The sequence below is a fragment of the Musca domestica genome, unplaced genomic scaffold (genome assembly GCF_030504385.1).
Source record: "Musca domestica strain aabys unplaced genomic scaffold, Musca_domestica.polishedcontigs.V.1.1 1, whole genome shotgun sequence".
NCBI classification, from domain to species: Eukaryota; Metazoa; Arthropoda; class Insecta; order Diptera; family Muscidae; genus Musca; species Musca domestica.
In genome coordinates this window covers 17,943,245-17,966,750 of record NW_026712114.1, presented here as the reverse complement: position 1 = coordinate 17,966,750, position 23,506 = coordinate 17,943,245, and the positions used below count along the sequence as shown (strand labels likewise).

General features: G+C 38.0%; 4 protein-coding genes across 4 annotated transcripts; 1 reads left to right on the top strand and 3 right to left on the bottom strand.

Moving 5' to 3' along the window:
• Positions 1 to 6,949: 6,949 nt before the first annotated feature.
• On the top strand, positions 6,950 to 9,143 carry LOC101898280 (major heat shock 70 kDa protein Ba-like). Its single transcript, XM_005189399.4, has one exon. The coding sequence runs from the start codon at positions 7,048 to 7,050 to the stop codon at positions 8,974 to 8,976; it is 1,929 nt and encodes a 642-aa protein (XP_005189456.2). The 5' UTR covers positions 6,950 to 7,047; the 3' UTR covers positions 8,977 to 9,143.
• Positions 9,144 to 12,316: 3,173 nt separating this feature from the next.
• On the bottom strand, positions 12,317 to 13,286 carry LOC101899256 (rhodanese domain-containing protein CG4456-like). Its single transcript, XM_005189405.4, has 2 exons — positions 13,138 to 13,286; positions 12,317 to 13,082 (listed from the first exon to the last, which is right to left on the bottom strand). The coding sequence occupies exon 2, from the start codon at positions 13,068 to 13,070 to the stop codon at positions 12,534 to 12,536; it is 537 nt and encodes a 178-aa protein (XP_005189462.2). The 5' UTR covers positions 13,071 to 13,082; positions 13,138 to 13,286; the 3' UTR covers positions 12,317 to 12,533.
• Positions 13,287 to 15,817: 2,531 nt separating this feature from the next.
• LOC101897934 (rhodanese domain-containing protein CG4456) lies at positions 15,818 to 16,451 on the bottom strand. Its single transcript, XM_005189397.4, has one exon. The coding sequence runs from the start codon at positions 16,346 to 16,348 to the stop codon at positions 15,851 to 15,853; it is 498 nt and encodes a 165-aa protein (XP_005189454.1). The 5' UTR covers positions 16,349 to 16,451; the 3' UTR covers positions 15,818 to 15,850.
• Positions 16,452 to 17,992: 1,541 nt separating this feature from the next.
• LOC101897773 (general transcription and DNA repair factor IIH helicase subunit XPD) lies at positions 17,993 to 20,967 on the bottom strand. The gene is made up of 7 exons (XM_005189396.4): positions 20,874 to 20,967; positions 20,204 to 20,792; positions 19,921 to 20,141; positions 19,660 to 19,793; positions 19,345 to 19,592; positions 18,724 to 19,284; positions 17,993 to 18,668 (listed from the first exon to the last, which is right to left on the bottom strand). Exons 1-7 carry the CDS (start codon positions 20,876 to 20,878, stop codon positions 18,117 to 18,119), a joined length of 2,310 nt encoding a protein of 769 aa, XP_005189453.2. The 5' UTR covers positions 20,879 to 20,967; the 3' UTR covers positions 17,993 to 18,116.
• Between the last annotated feature and the right edge of the window lie 2,539 nt (positions 20,968 to 23,506).

Genomic DNA, 23,506 nt, shown 5'->3' with positions numbered 1-23,506 from the left:
GCGAATACAAAAACAAGAACGAAGTGGTAGTTTTTAGTGTCTTTTTTGAGTTTGCAAAGAATTTTCTTGTGCAGATAAATACAACTTTTGTAACCAAATTGAAAAAAATTACCAAATTTTCGAGGCAGGAATGTCCAATGTGCAGCTATCGATTGGGCACTTAAATACAATTCAAATAAAGGGATTCAGAAAAAAATGGCATAAAAAAGTTTTTTGGTCTGCAAAGGCCAATGCGCAGCTAATGTTGATGCAGGTAAATATAAACCACTGTAAATGTTATGCTGATCAAGAATATATGTTACAAATGTTACAAACGGAATAACAAACTTAATATACCCTCCATATTATGGTGGAGGACATAAAAAAAAGATTTAATGTTTTCTCACCTTTAATTCAATATTTTACAAATTTAAAGAATTTACTAGAATTCTCTGTCTTTAAACTGTTGCTATTAATTCAATCCCGAATGTATTTTGTTTATTTTCAATGAGATACAGTTACATTATTACAAACATACATAGTACTATTCTCTTTCCTATCGTATATATTTACGAATTACAACAATGAACTGAGTTCTGCACGCAAATAATAGGTATCTCGAAAATTCCTCTTCACGCAAACACGAGAGACATCTTCATATCTCGTGTTGTTTATGTTGTAGGTATTTACTCTCTAGAAAATTCAAGTTCATTCAACCGCCCGGCAAACAATTTTCATATAAACGATGCAAAATATGAGTGTATGTACATGTGTATGCATTTCGACATGTAACAATGTATTTCGTATCTCAACTGCGGGTATAGGGTATGAGGAAGAATGAAAGAACTGGGTCAGTAATGCAAAGCCACAAAAGGATTAAATGCTATCGGATCGAAATACAAAATTTTTCTAGAACCTTGGAAATTGTAAAGTATGAAAAAAAAATTTTTCAGTAGAAGAAAAAAAAAATTGATCTTTGAATTTGTGCCTTGCATTAAAGTCCATTTTCGTTTTGGGAAGGGAAATTCGCGAAATTTTTCCACCAATTGGACTGGTGGTTTTTTATTTCTTAATAGAGCTAAATAATGTGCAGAGCCACAAAAATAATTTACCCGGGTTCCATTGGCCACCGTTAGATAAAAATTGCAAGAGGAATTTGGAATGTATGATTATATGTGATGACCTTAGGTTATGTTGAAACAAGTAGAAAAGCAGTAAGTTCGGCCGGGCCGAACTTTGAATCCCCTCCACCATTTGGAACGAATTAGGAAATTTCCAAAAACTAAAGTCCATTAAAAATTCTGTTAAAATCTTAAAAATAATGAATATCGGAAGATGCTGATACATGTGGGATATACGATATCGTAGAACTATATAGACAATTCTCTTTTAGGGAGTAAAATACTCACAAGGAACTCCTTGTGTGAAATTTCAGACAATTTCATTGCAAAATGTGGTAAAATCATCAAAATACCGAATATCGAGGGGTACGGTTATGTGGGGGCTATACGATATCGTTTCGATATAGCCCATCTTCGAACGTGACCTGCCTTTAGACAAAAGACAGATCTGTGCAAAATTTTAGCTTCCTATCTTAATTCGTTTTGACTGTAGCGTGATTTCAACAGACGGTCGGACAGGTCTAAATCGTCTTAGAATTTTACCCTGATCAAGAATATATATATATATATACTTTGTTATTTGGATGAGTTACAAACGGAATGACGAACTTAATATACCCTACATACTATGTATGTTGGAGGGTATAAAAAATCTGCTAAGTTCCCAACTTTTATTACCCTCCACCATTTTGAAGGAACTTGAAAATATAAAAGAAAAATCAGTAGAAAAATACCTCTCAAAGGAAACCCCTTATATGGGGGCTAAACGAAGAAGTGGACCTGTATACGCCATTTTCTGCTATAGGCTGTAGTACCCATTACGAACTTCAACTACGAAATTTGAAACAATTCCGGTCAATGAAGTTGCTAAAATTTCTAAAATACCGAATATCGGGAGGTACCGTTATATGGGGGCTATACGGAGACGTAATTTTTGTCATAGGCTGTAGTACCTATTACGAACTTAAACTACGTTACATGGGGCAATATGAAAGCGTGGACCGACATAGCCCATTTACGAATCTAACCAGCCTACGGGCAAAATACACATGTGTGCAAAATTTTATCCTTCTATCTCAATTGGTTCGAAAGATGGTGTGATTACAACAGAAATTGACCTAGAATATATATACTTTGTTGGGTCTGACATGAGTATTTCGATGAATTACAAACGGAAAGGCAAAGTTAATATACCCTCCATAGAATGGTGGAGTTGTTCGCCCTAGACTAAAAGTTATTGAAAGAAGACAGGCAGTTTACAGTCTGTTTGACGCACTTTCAGGCTGAATTAGGTCGTATGTGCCAAAATCTATTGCATTCGGACTTATACTATCCGCTTAGTGCACAAAAAACTTAAAAGCGGATAAAGATATATTTGGGAGCTATATTCAAAGCTGAACCGATCTTTAAATTAAAATTTGGTGTAGTTTTTCTGAGCTGTAGTTGATATGCAGGATGAGATGAAAAAACTGCAACCAACTTCAGACCGCAGTCATTTCTAAGCCACTCGTTCGACAGCTGTTAAAATGATTCCAGTGACAGCCCATTATATTGTTTACAAGCGTACAAAAGCTTTTTGGTGAGAATTTTCCAGAAAAAAGTTATTCGTGATGGAATTTAAGCGTGATAGTTTTATTTATTTATATTTGGCTGAAAAACCACAAGTGGCTATCGTTAGAGCACTCCAGCATTAAAATGTGAATAAATCTTTTCTGTCTCATTCTATTGCTCGTTACCATGATAGTAGTAGCGTAGCCCGACGTCAAGGAAGTGGTCGGAAGAAAACAGCAAAATCAGCAGAAATGGTTCGAAAAATAAAGAAGAGACTTAATCGAACCCAGCGTCGCAGTGGCTGAAAAATGGCTCGGCATTCGGCAAATATTAAAAAATTAGCTCGGGGTAAAACCATTGAAATTCCAAAATGTGCAAGAACTTACACTGCAACAAAAAGAAAATAGACTCAACAAAGCTAAAGAGTTGCTTCGCTTGGCCGAAAGTGGTGAACTGCCGAATTTGGTTTTCTTCGATGAGAAAACATTCGTGGGTCGCCATAACAGCCGATAGTCGCTCTCCGCTCGTATTAATCGACCGTGGCATCAGAATAAATAATACCGCAAAAATATTCTGGACGGTGTATTAAAGCCTTAGCCACGCAAAAATGTTGGTCGCAGAATTTAGACATTCCAATAGGACTCAGCACCATCGCACTCAGCACGCGCCACCCAAGAATGGTTACAAAATGAGGTTCCTCACTTCATTTCCAGCGCACAATGGCCACCGAAATTTCCGGATACCAATCCGTTGGATTATTGTGTCTAGAACATTTTGGAAAACAAGGTTGGCACTAAAAAAGACCTAATGTCGATCACCTCAAGTAAGCGCATCGCCGGGAATGGGCCAAAATAGCGCAGAACAACATTTAGCTCTGTAGATGTGAGGTACATTTCTAGTCATAATTCGTGCCAAAATATAACCAATTCGAAAAACTTAAACTTATTCTAAAATTTTATGCTATTTCCGACATTTTTTGCTTTCATTCAATAAAATTAAAAAAAAGGTAAAAATTATGGAGTTTGACTTTCTTGTAGGTTTTTATCTCACCCTGTATGTGCCATATTCTATCCAAATTGGACTAATATTACACATAAAAAGCAAATAATAAGTGGTAAATAGTACCATGTGGGACAGAATTATGGACATCGTTCAGGTTATGCCTTGGACTGGATTCTTGTTCTATGAAAATACGGAATAAAACATATTTGCTTTAAAAATTTAAACTATATATGTACGGTTTTTTGGTCCTTAAAACCCAAATTAATTAAAAATTCCAAAAAATGCTAGTACTTTTTTACAAGTATTGCTGCAGTCTATGTCGAAAGCGAAAGAACTTTCTACATATTTTCCGCTTTGCTTTGCTATTGGACACTGCAATTTGAGTTGGGGTAGGTCATGACACAAAACAGTCGAGAGAAATTTCACAAAGAGAAAATGCTAAGAGCGAGAAAAAAACACAAATATAAGTGTGTATGTACATTCGTGTGTAAATATGTATTGTTGAGACTAGAAATGTACCTCATATCTACAGAGCTAAATGTTGTTAGCATATCGACTACGTAAATACGGAGATAGGTTCCGTCTGACCGAACTTGTTATGCACTACACAATTTGAAAACTTAATTTTGTGGACTCAAATTCACTTCCATTTCAGCTGATACCTTGGGCTACTTCCAACTAAAAGTGGACCAATAAAGACCATTTAACAATAATTTTCTTTCATATTCTTACGTGGCATCTAATACTTTTTCCTCGAATGTAGGGAATTTTTTATTACTAGATCTTACCTCCGCTGTTGCTTTTAGAAAGCTTGTATATATTTACTTTTTCGTTTGTGCCAGGTCCATCGATTTTCATTTGAATCTCTGCATTGGTTTCCAGAAATCACCAGTCCTAAATACAGATCCAGTTCCAGGTCTGGGCATAAGAAGAAAACTATTTGGTGACGATAAATTTCGATTTATCTCGCGATCACCGTGGAGGATATTTTCGAAATTATCCCAAACCGTGGCACATGAAAGACTAATCTAATGTTCTTGAATTTTGAATCTGACCCATCCTACAGGGTGAGATAAAAATAAAGTGCAAAAAGTCATGAGCCATAATTTTTAAATTATGATAAATATTAAATATTTTTATTGAATGGAAACAAAAAATGTCGGAAATAGCATAAAATTGTAGAATAAGTTTAGATTTGTTCGAATTGGTCACCTTTGGCACGAATTATGTTTGAAGGCCAATGAAACCGTCATACGCTGCCCTAGTGTTGCTCTGCGGTATTTTGGCCCATTCCCTGCGAAGCGCTTGCTTGAGTTGATCGACATTTTGGTTTTTTTAGTGCCAACTTTGCATTCCAAAATACTCCGGACACAATAGTCCAACGGATTGGTATCCGTATCTCGTATCCGGTGATTTTGGTGGCCATTGTGCGCTGAAAATGAAGCGAGGAACCTCATTTCGTAACCATTCTTGGTGGCGCTTGCTGAGTGCGATGGTGTTCAGTCCTGTTGGAATGTCTAAGGTCTGCGGCCAAAATGTTTGCGTCCAAGGCTTTAATACACCCTTCAGAATATATTCCCGATAATATTCGGCATTTATTCTGATGGCACGGTCGATTAATACGAGCGTAGGTTGTTATGGCGGCCCACGGTTGTTATGGCGGCCCACACCATCACCACGGCCGGCGCTTGAGTTCTGGAGGCCAACCGAAGATGCACATTTTCAGCTGACCTCTTTGGCAAGTAAACACGATGTTTTCTCATCGGAGAAAACCAATATCGACAGTTCACCACTTTCGAAGCAACTCTTTAGCTCTTTTGAGTCTATTTTCTAATGTTTCTGTTGCGGTGTAAGTTCTCGCACTTTTTGGCTCGGGGTAAGTTCTTTTTTCAATATTTGCCGAATGGAATATTGCGATATGTTCAGCTCACGAGCCATTTTTCGGGCACTACGACGCGGATTTCGATCAAGTTTCTTCTTTACTTTTCGAACCATTTCAGCTGATGTTGCTGTTTTCTTCTGTCCACTTCCTTGACGTCGAGCTACGCTACTAATATCACGGTAACGAGCGATGGTACGAGACACAAAAAGTTTATTCACACTTAAATTCTGGAGTGCTCTAACGATAGCCACTTGTGGTTTTCCAGCCAAATATAAAGAAATCACACCATCACACTCGAATCCCATCACCAATAACTATTTTTCTGGAAACTTCTCACCAAAATGCTTTTGTACGCCTGTAAGCAATATAATGAGCTTTCGGACGAGTAGCTTAGAAATGACAGCAGCCGAAGTTGGTTGTAGTTTTTTCATCTCACCCTGTATAATTGCTCCTGAGACTTTTTATACCCTCCACCCTATGGAGGGTAAATTAAGTTCGTTACTCCGTTTGTAACTCATCGAAATCATAACTTAAGATTATATATATATTCTGATGAATATAGGAATCAAAAATTTTGCACAGATCTGTCTTTTTGACGATATATGACGGTACCCCCAGATATTTGGTATTTTGATGATTTTAGGCACATTTTTCAACGGAATTGTCTGAAATTCTACAGAAGGAGTTCCTTTTGAGTACTTTATCCTTTGGAAGAGAATTATCTATATAGGTCGACGATCAGCCCCTATATAGCGGTATCCCCCGATATTCGTTATTTTGATGATTTTAGCCACATTTTCCAATGAAATTGACTGAAATTCTACACAAGGAGTTCTTTATGAGCACTTAACCCACTGAAAGAGAATTTTCTATATAGGTCCACAATATCCTAATCCCCCATATAACGGCATCTTCAGACATTCGGTATTTTTAAGACTTTAAAAAAATTTTAATGGATTTTTTTTTTTTTGGAAAATTTTCTAATTCGTTCCAAATGGTGAAGGGTATTCAAAGTTCGGCCCGGCTTAACCTGCTTTTTTCAATTGTTTATTATTATTTTTTTCAAGCGGTTACAAAGATATTGACTCAATCGTCCATACCCATTATTTGTAGGACACGACAAGAGAACACGCATTAATACATTATACATATATACATGCCTTCATACATACATACGTCCATTGCTATGGAATGCTCTACTGCATTTCATCAGCATGCACAGAACCTTCCACACTCTTCGAGATACTACCACAACAGCGGAGAGATTTCCCATTGCAGATTGAGCAGGCAGGCAGGCAGCTTGGCCAAGAGAGCGCGCTAGTATAAATAGCAGTCGTCGCTGCACTGGGTCTTCAGTGAATTACAAGAAAGCAACGAGAAAACAAATAAAGAAGCGGAAGTAAAAGTAAAACTTTTTCAAATAAAAAGTGTTTTGAAGAAAGAAAGTAATTTTCAAACAAAAACAAAAGAGAAACAAGACTACTTACAAGAGATAAACAAAAAACAGACAACATGGTAGCAATTGGTATTGACTTGGGTACAACCTACTCCTGCGTTGGTGTCTTCCAACATGGCAAAGTGGAAATCATTGCCAATGACCAGGGCAATCGCACAACACCCAGCTATGTGGCCTTCACCGATTCGGAGCGTTTGATTGGAGACGCGGCCAAAAATCAGGTGGCCATGAATCCCAGCAACACAGTGTTCGATGCAAAGCGTTTGATTGGTCGTAAATTTGAAGACCCTAAAATCCAGGCGGACATGAAACATTGGCCCTTCAAGGTGGTCAATGAATGCGGCAAGCCAAAGATCAGTGTAGAATTTAAGGGTGAACAGAAACGCTTTGCTCCCGAAGAGATCAGCTCAATGGTGTTGACCAAAATGAAGGAAACAGCTGAGGCTTTTTTGGGCACCAGCTTACGAGATGCCGTCATCACAGTGCCAGCATATTTCAATGATTCCCAGAGACAGGCCACCAAAGATGCTGGTGCCATTGCCGGATTGAATGTCCTGAGGATTATCAATGAACCCACAGCTGCCGCCCTGGCCTATGGTTTGGATAAGAATCTGAAAGGAGAACGCAATGTATTGATCTTCGATTTGGGTGGTGGTACCTTCGATGTCTCCATTCTGACCATTGATGAGGGTTCCTTGTTTGAGGTACGAGCCACAGCCGGTGATACCCATTTGGGTGGTGAAGATTTTGATAATCGTCTCGTTAGCCATTTCGCCGAGGAATTCAAGAGAAAATACAAAAAGGATTTGACCAAAAATCCAAGAGCTTTGAGGCGTCTACGTTCAGCAGCAGAGCGGGCCAAACGCACTCTGTCGTCCAGCACTGAGGCCACCATTGAAATTGATGCCTTGTTTGAGGGCATTGATTTCTATACGAAAATCAGTCGTGCCCGTTTTGAGGAATTGTGTTCAGATCTGTTCCGTAGCACTTTGCAGCCCGTGGAAAAGGCTCTCAACGACGCTAAAATGGATAAGAATCAAATCCATGACATTGTCCTGGTGGGTGGTTCGACACGCATACCAAAGGTCCAGAATTTGCTGCAACAATTCTTCTGTGGCAAGTCATTGAATTTGTCAATTAATCCGGATGAGGCAGTGGCCTATGGTGCTGCCATTCAGGCTGCCATATTGAGTGGTGACAAAAGCAGTGCCATACAAGATGTGTTGCTGGTAGATGTGGCTCCTCTTTCGTTGGGCATTGAGACGGCTGGTGGTGTCATGACGAAGTTAATTGAACGTAACTCCCGCATACCCTGCAAACAGACAAAGACATTTACCACCTATGCCGATAACCAACCGGCTGTAACAATCCAGGTCTTTGAGGGTGAACGTGCCATGACCAAGGACAACAATCTTTTAGGTACTTTTAATCTGACCGGTATTCCTCCGGCTCCACGTGGAGTGCCCAAAGTAGATGTTACCTTTGACTTGGACGCTAATGGTATTTTAAACGTCACCGCCAAGGAGATGAGCACTGGAAATGCCAAGAATATTGTCATCAAGAACGACAAGGGACGCCTGTCACAAGCCGAAATAGATCGCATGCTACACGAGGCCGAACAGTATGCCGAGGAAGATGAAAAACATCGTCAACGCATTGAATCCCGCAATAAATTGGAAACCTATGTGTTCAGTGTCAAGCAGACCCTTGAGGATGCTGGCAGTAAAATTCCGGAATCCGATAAGGATCGTCTGATGGCCAAGTGTAAGGAAACCATACAATGGCTCGACAATAATACCACAGCCGAAAAGGAGGAATTCGACTATAAAATGGAAGAGCTGTCGAGAATCTGTTCACCCGTCATGACGCGTATGCATCAACAGGCAAATGGTGGTGGTAGTGGTCCAGCTGGTGCGAATTGTGGCCAACAAGGCAATGGTTATGGTGGAGGCTACACTGGTCCCACGGTGGAGGAAGTAGATTGAATAGAAACTCTATTGTAAAAAGTTCCCTTAAATTATTTCATTTGAGCTGTGATTTGATTTGTTAAACAAATTTTCAAAATTTCCAAAGAGCAATAAAATGTAGAAAGACATTTATATAAGACTGTTTCGTTTTAAGAAATTTTAATTTAGTAATACTTTAAACTTTTTTGTTAAAAAATATTTATTTAAATAAAATATATTATTTTTGTGTACAAAAATAAAATAAACTTTGCCTTTTGGTTTTTGGAATGGGGAAAACCCTTTTTGATAGGTGAAAGGCCATGGAGCCATGATAATTGCCACAAAAAATCAAAATTTAATCCTTGGTTGACTGGAATCGGATTGTAGGTCCGAAGGACATCAATGTATTGGTAACTACCATTGACGTATTGGTTCTACAACAATTTATTATTGGCATACCAGCCAGCATTTTTTTAATCTTGAATTTAATTCGATTAAAAGGATGGAAAATGAGCTGATCCTGCCAAAACACATATAAATCTTCCTCTATATTAATTTAGAGTAATAATATCTAAAGTCATGTGCGTAAGTTCTCTCAATTTGTGACTCTTTTATTTTAAGTCAGGTTTATGATCTTTTACGAGTCATAAGGGAGGGACTACATTTAATCAAATAGATTTGATATGCCATTCTCTCATGTCATTCTTTTAAAAGAGAAAAACCTAATTTTAACAAGTAAAAACAGCTAATCTTCCAAGTAAAAGCAGCTACCCTCCACCATTCGGAAGGAACTTGATAATTAAAAAAAAAATCCGTAGAAAAATACCTTTCAAATAAAAATCTTTATATGGGGGTTATACGAAGATGTGGTGCCGGATAAGTAATTTTTTGTCATAGGCATTAATAACGTTTCTGAACTTCAAAAACGAAATTCGAAACAATATACCGAATAAAGTGAGGTACCGTTATATGGGGGCTATACTAAGACGTGGGCCTGCAGGGAAAATTTTCCGTCATAGGTTGCAGTAGCGAAAATCCTGGAAATACCGAATAATCGCGGAGTAGCGGAGTATACTTAAACGTAGACCTTTATACAGGGTGAGATAAAGAAAACTGCAACAAAGTCAAACGCCATAATTTTTACATTTTTTTTTTTAATTTTTTTGAATGATAGCAAAAAATGTTAGATTTGTTAAAATTTGTCACCTTTGACACGAATTATGGCCTTTAAACGGCCAAAGAAACAGTCACACGCTGTCCGAATGTTGCTGTGCAGTATTTTGGCACATTTCCGGCGAAGCGCCTGCTTAAGGTGATCGACACTTTGGTATTTTTTAGTGCCAACCTTGCTTTCCAAAATACTCCAGTGGTCATTGTGCGCTGCAAATGAAGCGAGGAACATCATTTTGTAAGCATTCTTGGGTGGCGCGTGCTGAGTGCGATGGTCCTGAGTCCTGTTCGAATGTCCAAAGTCTGTGGCCAAAATGTTTGCGTGCCCAAGGCTTTAATACACCCTATAGAATATATTCGCCATAATATTCGGCATTTATTCCGATGCCACAGTCGATTAATATGAGCGGAGAACGACCATCGGTTGTTATGGCGGCCCACACAATCACCATGGCCGCCGCTTGAGTTTTGGTGGCCAACCGAAGATGCACATTTTCAGCTGACCTCTTTGGCAAGTAAACACGATCATTTTGTTTGTTTACAAAGTGCTGGACAACGAATGTTTTCTCATCGGAGAAAACCAAATTCGGCCGTTCACCACTTTCGGCCAAGCGAAGCAATTCCTTAGCTCTTTTGAGTCTATTTTCTTTCTGTTGCGGTGTAAGTTTTACAATTTCAATGGCTTTACCCCGAACTCATTTTTCAATATTTGCCGAATGGAATATTGCGATATGTTCAGTTAACGAGCAATTTTTTTAGCCATTGCGACGCGGGTTTCGATCAAGTCGCTTTTTTACTTTCGAATCATTTCTGTTGATGTTGCTGTTTTCTTCCGTCCCCTTCCTTGACGTCGGCTACGCTACCAGTATCGCGGTAACGAGCAAAAGATTTATTCACATTTAAATGCTGGAGTGCTTTTTTTTACAGGCAAATATAAAAAAATCACACTATCACGCTTGAATTCCATCTCGAATAACTTTTTTCTAGAAAATTCTCACGAAAATACTTTTGTACGCTTGTGAACAATATAATGACCTGTCATTGGAATAATTTTAACAGCTGTCGAGTGAGTTTAGAAATGACAGCAATCTGAAGTTTGTTGTATTTTTTTCATATCACCCTGTAGATGTATGTGGATCTATATAGACAATTCTCTTACAGGGGGTTAAGTACTCACAGAGAACTCCTTGTGTAGAATTTCAGACGATTCGATTAAAAAATGTGGCTAAAGTCATCCAAATACCGAATATCGGGAGGTACAGTTATATGGGGGATATACGACATCGTGGACCTATATAGACAATTCTTTTTCAAGTAGTTATGATGAACTCCATGTGTAGAATTTTAGACAATTCCATTGAAGAATGATGTTAAAATCATCAAAATGCCGAATATCGGAGGTACCGTTATATGGGAGCTATACGATATCGTTGATCGATATATCCCATGTTCTAACTTGACCTGCCTGATAGATCAGTACAAAATTTTACGTACCTATCTTTATTCGTTTTGACTCTAGCGTGATTACAACAGGCGGACAGACAGGGCTAAATCGTCTTTTTTACGCTGATCAGAAATATATATACTTCGTTGGGTCTAAAATTATTATTTCGATGAGTTACAAACGGAATGACGAAATTAATATGCACTCCATACTATATATGGTGGAGGGTATTAAAAGTACTCAATTATATTTTATTGTGGAAGTTCTTAAAAAACCGTACACAGTTTAACCATGCCTTAAGCTAAGACAATATGTGATCCGAGTGGAGGGTAACTCAAATTCTTTCATTCTGATTATGACAGAGTATTTAACAAAAGTTCTACCGACGCTGCGTTGACAATCATTTTGGAATACAGAGCTTTTCTATACCTAAATTTAGCTGCCATATTGAACATCTCGATTGAGATGCAATTTTCCAATCAACATTTGTTTGGCCCAAGGACTAACCCTATTGAAATTGGTGAGAATCGGTTCAAATTTAGATATAGCTTCTATATATATCTTCAACCGATTTCGGGTTAATTGTGCACCAAAATGGCCAATATCAGTCCAAATAACCTGAATTTTGGCATATCCGACATAATACAGTCTAGAAGTAAGTACATCAAATTTGGCTTCAGATATAGCTATAGCCCCACATATTGGATTCGCCACGTCAGGATAATTGGGGGACCAAGTATATAAGGGGAATAAAAACACAATATGAAATAGAACATCTTTCCTTTATTTTGTATTAAAATTTGATCACATTTTCGAGATAACATTTGGTCAGATCCAGAATTACAAGAATTAAAAACATTTTTACTAGGTTAAAAGACTTTCCCTCTATGATATCGAAAAAAATTGCAAAAATAGTAGATTCTTGCAGGTTCTGGAATAGAGCATTTATCAGCACCAAAAGGTGGTTGGTGTCTTCCACTTATCATTTCGAAAGACCCTCCTTCTCGGCCCATTCGTTCCAAGAGCCCAAATAGTTTTTGGCATTTTCATAGCCCAATTTTTTGGCAGTTTCCGCCGCTTTTTGTGATCTTTTGCCACTACGGCAATGGAAAATTACTTCAGTCGCCTTGCTTGGAAAATCACGTCCATATTTTGTTTTAAAAGCGCCGGCATCAACGGTATCGGCCAATGCCGTGGCCACCTGATCCAGTGGTATATTGATGGAGGTGGGAATTCGGCCAGTTTCTTGAAGCTCCTCCGGTTCCCGCACATCGATGAGTAATTTATTGGGATATTTAGTTAATTGTTTGATTTCTTCATATCCGACAATGGGTATGGAGTTGATGCTAGTTTTGGTACAATACTGTTTATTAAAATTGATTCGTGTGATGGCAGTTGTGTTGTTGTATGCTGACGAGGTATGCGTGGCAAGTTTTGTTGGAAAGTTGTAAATAACAGCTCCATCTCCAAGGCGAGGAGTTTTTAAATGCTTGGCAAATGCTAAAAGTCTTCTGGACATGCTGTTTTTCTTCTGCAGGAAACAATAAAAGCCAGTGTTTTTTTACAAAGAAAAAAATGAAACCTACTTGTTTACGTTCTGCGGATATGATGATATGATGCGCCAGCTGTTTATTGGCATAAATCAGCTGACATAAAACTTTCTATTGCGGGGGCGGTGTACTATCTAGCTGGCCGTTACTATTCCGTAACACGTATTGCTAAGTTAAAAAGAATTAAGCATGACACGTTAATACCCTACACCACATAGTGGTAAGGGTATTATGTCTTTTGTACAAATAAATGTAACATGGATAAGGAAACGAGTTATATCCATAGTTACTTTTGAGGATCTTCATAGAATCACTTTCTGAGTCGATATATGCATGTCAGTCGGTCTGTCCGCCCGTCCATGTATTTTTGTGAACACAGTGCAGGTCGCATTTATCATCCGATTGAGACGCAACTTTTCAAACAATATTTGTTTGGCACAAGGACGAACCTTATTGAAATTGATGAGAATCGGTTCAAATTTAGTTATAGCTTCCTTATATATCTTCAACCGATTTCGGGTTAATTGTGCACCAAACGGCCAATATCAGTACCAAATAACCTATGTAGCTCAAAAAATACTTGTCTCAAATTTTATCGATATCGGATCAGATTAGGGTATAGCTCCCATATGTATCTTTATCCGATTTCAGATTTCTTGCGCACCAAATGGCTAATATCATTCCAAATGACCTGAATTCTGGCATATCTGACCTAATTCAATATAGAAGCAAGTACATTAAATTTGGAGATAATCGCTTCAGATATAGCTATAGCTCCCAAGTATATGTTTGATCCGATTTGGCATTTAAAGTTCCTCACATTCGTAATATGTATTCGACAACAATGACATTTGATACCAGTTATCAGATACAGCCCAGAAATACGTGTGCCAAGTTTTATCAAGATCAGTTCAGATTTGGTTATAGGTCCCCTATATTTCTTCAACCGATTTCGGGTAAATTGTGCACCAAAAATGCTAATATCAGTTCAAATGACCTGAATTTTGACATATCCGACCTAATTCAGTCTAGGAGCAAGTACATCAAATTTGGAGAAAATCGCTTCAGATATAGCTATAGCTTCCAAATATTTGTTTCATACAATTTATGGTTTTAAGTCCCTCACATGCCTAATATGTTCTCCACAAGAATGATATTTGGTACCAGATAACATATGGAGCTCAAAAATACCTGTCTCAAATCTTATCGAGATCGGATCAGATTAGGATATGGCTCCCATATATATCTTTATCCGATTTCAGGTTACAGGGTGAGATGAAAAAACTGCAACCAACTTCAGACTGTTGTTATTTCTAAGCCACTCATCCGACAGCTTTCCAGTGAAAGCTCATTTTATTGTTTACAAGCAGAGAAAAGCATTTTGGTCAGATTTTTCCAGAAATTTCGTTATATTTGCCTGGAAAATTACAAGTGGTCATCGTTAGAGCACTCCAGCATTTAAATATGAATAAATCTTTTGTGTCCCGTACAATCGCTCGTAACCGCGATAGTGGTAGCGTAGCCGACGTCAAGGAAGTGGACGGAAAAAAAAACAGCAACATCAGCAAGATTGGTTCGAAAAGTAAAGAAGCGACTTGATCGCGGGTCTAGCGTCGCAGTGGCCGAAAAATGGCTTGTGAGCTGAACATATCGCAATATTCCGTTCGGTAAATATTGAAAAATGAGCTCGGGGTAAAGCCACTGAAATTTTAAAAAGTGCAAGAACTTACAACGCAGCTAAAGACTTGCTTCGCTTTGCCAAAAGTGGTGGTGGTGGCCGAATTTGGTTTTCTCCGATGAGAAAACATTCGTTTTCCAGCAGTTTGTAAACAAAAAAAATGATCGTGTTTACTTGCCAAAGAGGTCAGCTAAAAATGGGCACCTTTGGTTGACCACCAGAACTCAAGCGCCGGCCATGGTGATGGCGGCCAATAACAGCCGATGGTCGCTCTGCGATCGTATTAATCGATCGTGACATCAGAATAAATACGGAATATTATCGCGAAAATATTCTGGAGGGTGTATGGTGGTGCCTTGGGCACGCAAACATTTTGGCCGCAGACCTTGGATATTCTAACAGAACTCATTACCATCGCACTCAGCACGCGACACTCAAGAATGGTTGCAAAATGAGGTTCCTCGCTTCATTTCCAGCGCACAATGGCCACAAAAATCTCCGGATACCAATCCGTTTGACTATTGTGTCTAAAAAAATTTGATGTTATTTCCGACATTTTTTGCTTTCACTCAATAAAATTTAAAAAAAAATGTAAAAATTATGGCGTTTGACTTTATTGCAGTTTTTTATCTCACCCTGTATATTTTTTACTACCAGAGTAAAACCATGCCATCCAAAATTTATTATAGAGCAGCAAATAAGTCATTTTCATAGACGGAATTAGATTCGCCTTTATATATAAATGCGACTTTGTCTTCATAGACGCCCTTAGTGTCGTCTTTTTGGACGTTTATAGTCGTCTTTATAGGCAAACTTAAAGTCCTAGGATCGTATTTATAGAAGTATTTGAACTCATGTTCGATGAGAATTTAGAATTGACAATAAGGTCGTCTTAATATACTCTCTTAAAATCGTGGTCTTTACAATCTTCTTCATATCCGAACTTTATCATCGGTTTACTTTTATATTCTGAACACATTTTTTATTACAATAATCGAGATTTGCTCTAAGATACAGTTTAAAAATAAAAACACAATATTCCAACTTTAATTTACATTCAATTTTGATTCTCTACTTTGGTAATCCCTCCTTCTCGGCCCATTCCGTCCAGGAGCCCAAATAATTTTTACTCTTTTCAAAACCTAATTTATAGGCAATTTCTGCTGCATTCTGGGAACGTCTGCCGATTTTACAATGGAATATAATCTCAGTATTCTTTGTGGGAAAATCTCGACCATATTTTGCTTTGAAAGCGCCAGCATCTACATTGTCCGCTAATTCTGTGGCCACTTGACCCAATGGTATGTTAATGGAAGTGGGAATTTGTCCAGTCTCTTGCAGCTCCTTGGGTTCTCGCACATCAATCAAGAGTTTTTCGGGTTGCTTGGGCAATTGTTTAATTTCCTCATAGGAAACAACTGGGATGTTGATTGGGTTGGAACAAAAATGCTTGGCAAATGTTATGGGAGTTACGTTATTTGCCAAGGGTCGGGTTTCGACAATTTTTGCTACGGCTCCATAACGCAAAGCGTTTAGATTTCTCAGCAAGACAAAAGTTCGGCTCAACATTTTTCTGGAATTCTGCGTTATTAAGTTATTTGTTTAATAAATAAATTAAATAAATAAAGTTATGCAATTAACAACAAAATAAGATAACAGCTGGACTAACCGGCAAATCAGTTGATTGAAGCAGCTGTGAGCTTGCTGATAAAAAAAACAGCAGTGGAAAAGTACCCGACTACCTAAATACGGCGTACAAAAAGAAGCAGCAGAAGTGTTGCATTGACGTCAGTCAAAAAATGTTTCAACTGGTGAATTATTTTGAAAAAATTTATTTGAAGACCACCAGAAAATCTTCTATCCATAGAGGCTTCTCTTTATGAAATGCCTCAAGGAGGACTTGTACATCGAGAAGACAACACGGATGCCCTATACCATTAGAGGACATATGGGAGAACTTCTACATATAGAAGACTTTTGGAAGGCTTTTTAAATAAAGATGAGAAGCATCTTATAATAGAATACTTCTAAGGGTCATTCTGTTCTCTAGGAAACCTTCTGGCTACAGAAGACTCCTTGGCGCCTTCTAATCGTAAAGGATTTCTAGGAGGCCTTCTGTCTATATAAGACCTCTAGAAGGTCTCCTGTCTATAGAAGACCTTCTGTTCTATTGAATCGCGTAATATAAGCCTTCTTCTATAAAAGGCATTTTAAGGTCTCCAAACCTTCGGTCCGTACAATTTTATTTTTATGTTAGACCCCTTGGAGGTTACCTGTTTTTATACCCTCCACCTTAGTATGGAGGGTATATTAAGTTTGTCATTCCGTTTGTAACGACTCTTGATCAACATAAAATTCTATGTCGATTTAACGATGTCCGTCCGCCTGTTCATCTGTGGAAATCACTCTAGCTTCCGAACGAATTGAAGTAGATTGATAAAATGTATGTTATGTCTGCAGGACTTCTGGAATTGAAAATGGACTATGTAGGTTCACGTTTCGGTATAGCCCCCATATAACGGTACCCCCCAGATATTCCGTCTTTTGATGATTTTAGCGACATTATTCATCGGAATTGTTTCAAATTTGGTATTTTAAGTTCTCAATGGATACTACAGCCTAAGGCAGAAAATTGTCTGTGCAGGTCCACGTTTTCGTATAGCGCCCATATAACGGTACATCCCAATATTCGGTATTTTGATGATTTTAGCGACATTATTCGCCGGAATTGTTCTAAATTTGGTATATGATGTTCGTAATGGGTGTTACAGCCTATGACAGAAAATTGTCTGTGCAGGTCCACGTCTTCGTATAGCCACCATATAATGGTACCTCCCAATATTCGGTATTTTGTTGATTTTAGCTACATTATTCAGCGGATTTGTTCTAAATTTGGTATTTGAAGTTCGTAATGGGTTTTACAGCATATGGCAGAAAATTATTTGTGCAGGTCCACGTCTTCGTTAAGCCCCCATATAACGGTACCTCCCAATATTCGGTATTTTGATGATTTTAGCTACATTAATCACCGATTTTTTTAAGTTTCGTAGTTATAACAGCTACGTTCGGTATTTTTAAGATTTTAAAAGAATTTTTAACAGATTTTATTGTTTTTGAGAATTGTCAAACTCGTTCCAATTGGTGGATGGTATTCAAAGTTCTACCCAGCCGAATTTGCAGCTTTTTTTCTTTTTTAATATAATATTTCCTCGCTTTCCTCTTATAAAGAGACTTTATTCTGATTGGTTTTTCCTTCTTTTCTCAATGAATTTCACATTCATATTTACACTCAACAAGTTATATTCTATATTTCATATATATAGGTGAACACATTGCCTCACAGCTCCATAACTTCGCCGCCCACTGACTCTTTACCCTGGGCCTGCCGCTCCAGCTTATCCTTGGCCACACTTTCCAATTGTTCTTTCGTCAGCAGCGATATACCCAATTGATCTTCACGTGTAAATGGCTGAGCCATACGCTTAAGCCAACGGCGTGCCAACTGCATTGCCTCCTCGGTACTAAGGTTACAAAAACTATCCACCAAATGTTCCTGTATCCATTTCGGTAGACGGCTACGTTTGTCTTGGCGTGAAAAACGCTTATCGGCAAATATCATAATACCATAGTCGGTTTTTCCTCTCAGGGCACGGCCAACACACTGGGCAGCATGACGCATAGCATCGAAGGTGAGAAAATCATTTTCTCTTATTTGAAATTGATCGCGCAGATAGTCGAGACGGGCCTTAAGGATGCGTGATTGGGTAAAGACATAGGGAATGCCAAACATAAGTACCGCCCGACCATAATGATGATCGAAATCCACACCTTCGGAGACTTTGCCACGGGCCACGGCAAGCAGTACAGCTCCTCGTCCACAGTCACAGGCCTAAAATAAAAAAATCGCAATAAAAAACAAATAACGATAATTTCCTCCTCCCTACCTTAACATAATTCATAAGGGCATAACTGGTCTCGGCATTATCCTGAGTCTCAATGAACAACAATTTGTAACGCAACAGCGTATCAACAATACCCTGATCATACCACGAGGCCACCACAGATTCCAAATATAAATATGAGGTGAAAAAGCACACAATACCATCGGGTACCGTTTTGGCCGTTTCAACCAACAGCTGTCCATAGTTACGTATAACAGCCGTATCTTCACGTGTCTCATATTTAGAAGATATTGCCACCTGATCGTTACCCTTTGAGACAATCATTGGCAGGAGACATGGCCGGGCCAGGGTCATGGTAAACGAACTCATTACCACTGGATCGAAATTTAAAATTTTCGGATACATATCCATGGGTGATAGGGTACCCGATGTTATGACCACCGACTGGAATCTTTGAAATACAGGGGCCATAGCAATGGATGAGTCCAAACAGCTAAAATGTAATATGGGATTTGCCACTGTGGGTGTTTTATCGTCGAATGGTTCTATGATAATTGTAAAACCTTTGGTATAGGTGCTAACCAAGGTGGCGAAATGGGTTATCTGGAAAAAAAAAGAATACAATTTTAATACAGTTTTTGGGATGCGTACAAATCACCTTACCAATGTCAAAGCTCCATATTCTGTCATATCAGTTATTTCCAAGGTCCTTAGCAGACTAGCCAAACGTTCGGCACAAAAACGCAGGGGCTTACGTTCTATACAAATTTTGGAAGCCACATCTTTGAGAAAACCCGCCGGAGACTCTTGTATCACATGGTGGACTTTTAAACGGGTCTTTATGTATTCAATGAAACGACGTAGGAAACTTAGGAAATGATCGGCATTACGTATGTTACCAGGAACAACCTCTGAAAAGAAAAAGAAAATTTGAGCAGATTATGGAATGTAGGCTGGCTTTACAGCAAAATGCATTACCTTTAAGAATATCATTTGGCAGAATTGGATTTGCCAAAATCATATCTGTATCCCTTTGTACACTGGCGTCCTTGAGGCCCTGGACCATGCGTTGGTATTCATCGTTTAAACGCTCAGCATTATCATCGCGAATGCTGAAAATGGCAAAGAAACATAAAAACTATATATGAAATTGCTCCCTGAATTTGTATCAAGTGCCAGCATATCTTTTTCTCAATAGTAATACTTTAAGATATCGGAAAAAATTCGAGCAAAACTTACTCCTGAACCAATTTTTGTAAATTATTCAATGCATTTGTACTTCGTTCTACGGTACGTCTGTTGATTTTAACACTCATGGAGTCGATACAAACATTATCGATGTTGTGGGCCTCATCGAAAACAATACAGCTTTCGCGTACCATTTCCTTGGATACAACTTCGGCAATTTTTGGATCCAACAAATAATGGTAACTGTAGACAACAATGTGGGCTTGGCCAATCTAATGGAATACAAAAATAAAATATTATGAAATTAATTAATACAAAAATCCCAATTACCCACCGCATATCTTGCCAAAAAGTACGGACACCAGTTGCGCATGCGTCCAAACTCCTTGAGGTCATCCAAACTGTAGATGCCAACCGGCAACGATGACTCCTTGCCTTCCATGGAAAATCCCTCAAAATATTGACAAATCGGTGTCTCGCCATCGTGTTCATGCCGTTCGCGGACATAGCTAGCCGTTAGGCCATAACATTTACCATCTACCGATTTACCTTCACGTTCCTTGCTCACGTCCGGATGAATGCACATATTCTTACGTGAACTTAGCACTAAGCCCACCAACGGAGGGGGTTCGGGAGCATTTTTCTCATAGTAAACCATTAAATTTTGTAACTCAGCAATGACTTTTTCAATTTCGGGTACCGTACGTGAACAGTAAATAAGTTTCCTGATGGTCTCCGGCCGCTCAATCATGTAGGCCACAATCAGTGATAGTAGGGTCGCTGTTTTGCCCGTTCCCGAAGGCATTTCCAGCAGGCAATGGCCCTTGGCATCCAAGGTGCGTTTGAGCTCCAACATATAGGCATATTGTTCGGGATAGATATACTCGTAGGGAAAATACACCAAGAGGCCGTCAACACTGATTCTGTTCGACGGAAAGTAGGAAATAGAGAAATATATTTATTACTTTTCGTTTTATTTAAATGTTTTTATAAATAAAACATACTTCATATTTTCTGTTCCTGAAGCTGGCTCTTTGCCGGCATTAAACGTTGTTTACAACTGCAACTGTCACATTGGGCAAGGGATATGTAGATCGATATTTGTAAGTGTTGCCAACGCATGTACTGGTAGGAGTCACAACCTAAGCAAAAAAGCGAAATTGATATAGAAATCTAAGTAAAAACAGATTTATTTTTAAAAAAGTCGCAGATTTAATTTGACAATAATCCCAAAGAAGTAAAGACAATGTGACCAAATGCGAGTAGACAGAATATGGGAAACTTGCCCAACAATTTGCTACGTCAATGCATTGTACAATAAGGTGGGTCATAGAAATCACATGAAAAAATTGTGCATGGCAATGCCAAAATACTTAACTAGATTTTGTATGTGTATGCATAATGCAATAATTACAAGATAGAGCAGATTGATTAAATGTGGTAATAACACACTTGACCTTGTAACCTCAATTTTACTAATAACAAATGCAATAAGTTGTTCTGTTTATTGACGCTCGTTTCATTAAATAAACAATATTGTGAGAAAGGTGTAAAAAATAAACAGCTAGATAAATTTGTTATTAGAAAATTTGCAGTTACAAAACTCTAGGTCAAAGTTTGTATTTTTCACATTTAATAGAAAAGCCCTACCTTGTAATTATTGAATCATGATACAAAATTTGAACATGGAAGATGCAAAGAGTAGTGGTGGTCCTTTTAATAATTTGTAAAAACTATTTACTCCAGACACAATAGTCCAACGCATTGGAGATTTTGGTGGCCATTGTGCGCTGGAAATGAAGCGAGGAACCTTATTTTGTTCTTGCACTTTTTGGAACTTCAATGGCTTTATCCCGAGCTCATTTTTCAATATTTGCCGAATAGAATATTCCGATATGTTCAGCTCATGAGCCATTTTTCGGTCATTGCAACGCGGGTTTCGATCAAGTCGCTTCTTTACTTTTCGAACCATTTCTGCTGATGTTCACTTCCTTGACGTCGGTCTACGCTACCAGTATCGCGGTGACGAGCGATTGTACGAGAAACAAAAAATTTATTCTTTTAAGATCTATTCTTGAATTCCATCACGAATAACTTTTTTTCTAGAACATTCTCACCAAAATGCTTTTGTACGCTTGTAAACAATATAATAGGTGTGTCTGGTTACTTTCCCTGCAAGAATTGTCCAGCAACATCTTTCTGAGAGAGTAAGGTAGTTTTATTCTCTTTTGCAAGGAAAATGCGAAAAGTAAACAGACGGTATTCCTGCAGAAGCTTGCAGCTAATCAGCTGATTTGTCAAAACAAACCAATTTGCCCCCCTTTAAAATAATTAAACGAAAGGAACCACCACCAATTTCACAAGTTTTATAAATAAAAGGGAAATTGACAATAAAATAAAAATATGAGCAATAAAAGGAAGATAGATTTGATGTGTTCCGCGGAATCATTTAAACCTGTTGCTAGTTGCATTTGTCTAAAAATGTTGGAAATAGTCTTTTATTTTTTATTATTACATATTAATATTTATGTTTTTCACATTTTGTAAAGTTGTTCTCCAAAAACTATTAGTCTTGCTAATTCCAAAAAATATTTTCAAATTGAAAGCACAAAAAGAAATAAACAAACAATAGAAAACATCTGATTGAATGTCGATGAATGAGAAGAAGAAGAGTTGCAAGAGATTGCAACATGATCCAAGTATAAGGTCCCCCTTCCAGCTCAGCTGATTACCAGACCATCTGTCAATTAAATTTGAATTCGCTGCAACAAAAACAAACTTCAAAACGATGGTAGAAGAATACAGGTAGTCGCATTGCATAGCTGCTGGGGCAATGAACTGTCAGACCAATTTTTAAGTTAAAAATTTAAAATGAAAAATTATTCAAAAAATTATTGCAATGCTTGGGAACATTAATATGTCAAAATTGTTAAAATGTTTTGTCAAAAATAAGTAGATTTTTATACGTTTTCTAATACGAGGTTGTTATGATATGCAATTTTTACAAATATCAACAATTTTTCGTTTAACATTTTTAATTTCAAATTCGGTTTGACGGTTCATTGTCCCAGCAGTTGCGTCGATGGCTCTACCTGTATTTTTGTACCATGTGTTATACATACAAAAAATGACAACAAACAAATTCGCCACAAAATTCTTCTGTCAAGGCGAAAATATTTATTTTCGCCTCAAGCATGAATTTTGACATTTCATCTGGTAAAATAACAGCTGTTTTTAGATTAATTCGCTCGAAGGAAGACCTTATAATTGGGCCATGGATTGCAAGAAGAAATTTGTCCAGCAAGAATTTGCAAACTCTCACTGAAAGAACTGTCAAAATTTCTCTCTCCAACCGCTCTCTCTTGCAGAACTTTCGGGTTAACAGACGACTTCCAGTAACAATTTGTAACAATTGTTACAAATTTTAGGGTAACCAGACACACCTAATGAGTTGTTACTGGAATAATTTTAACAGCTGTCGAACGAGTTGCATGGAAATGACAGCAGTCTGAATTTGGTTACAGTTTTTCGTTTCACCCTGTATATGATGGTAAGATTAAGAAGGTAAAATGATTTTACCTAGCATTCCCATTTCTGCATTTTTATACCCTCCACCATAGTATGGTATATTCTTGAT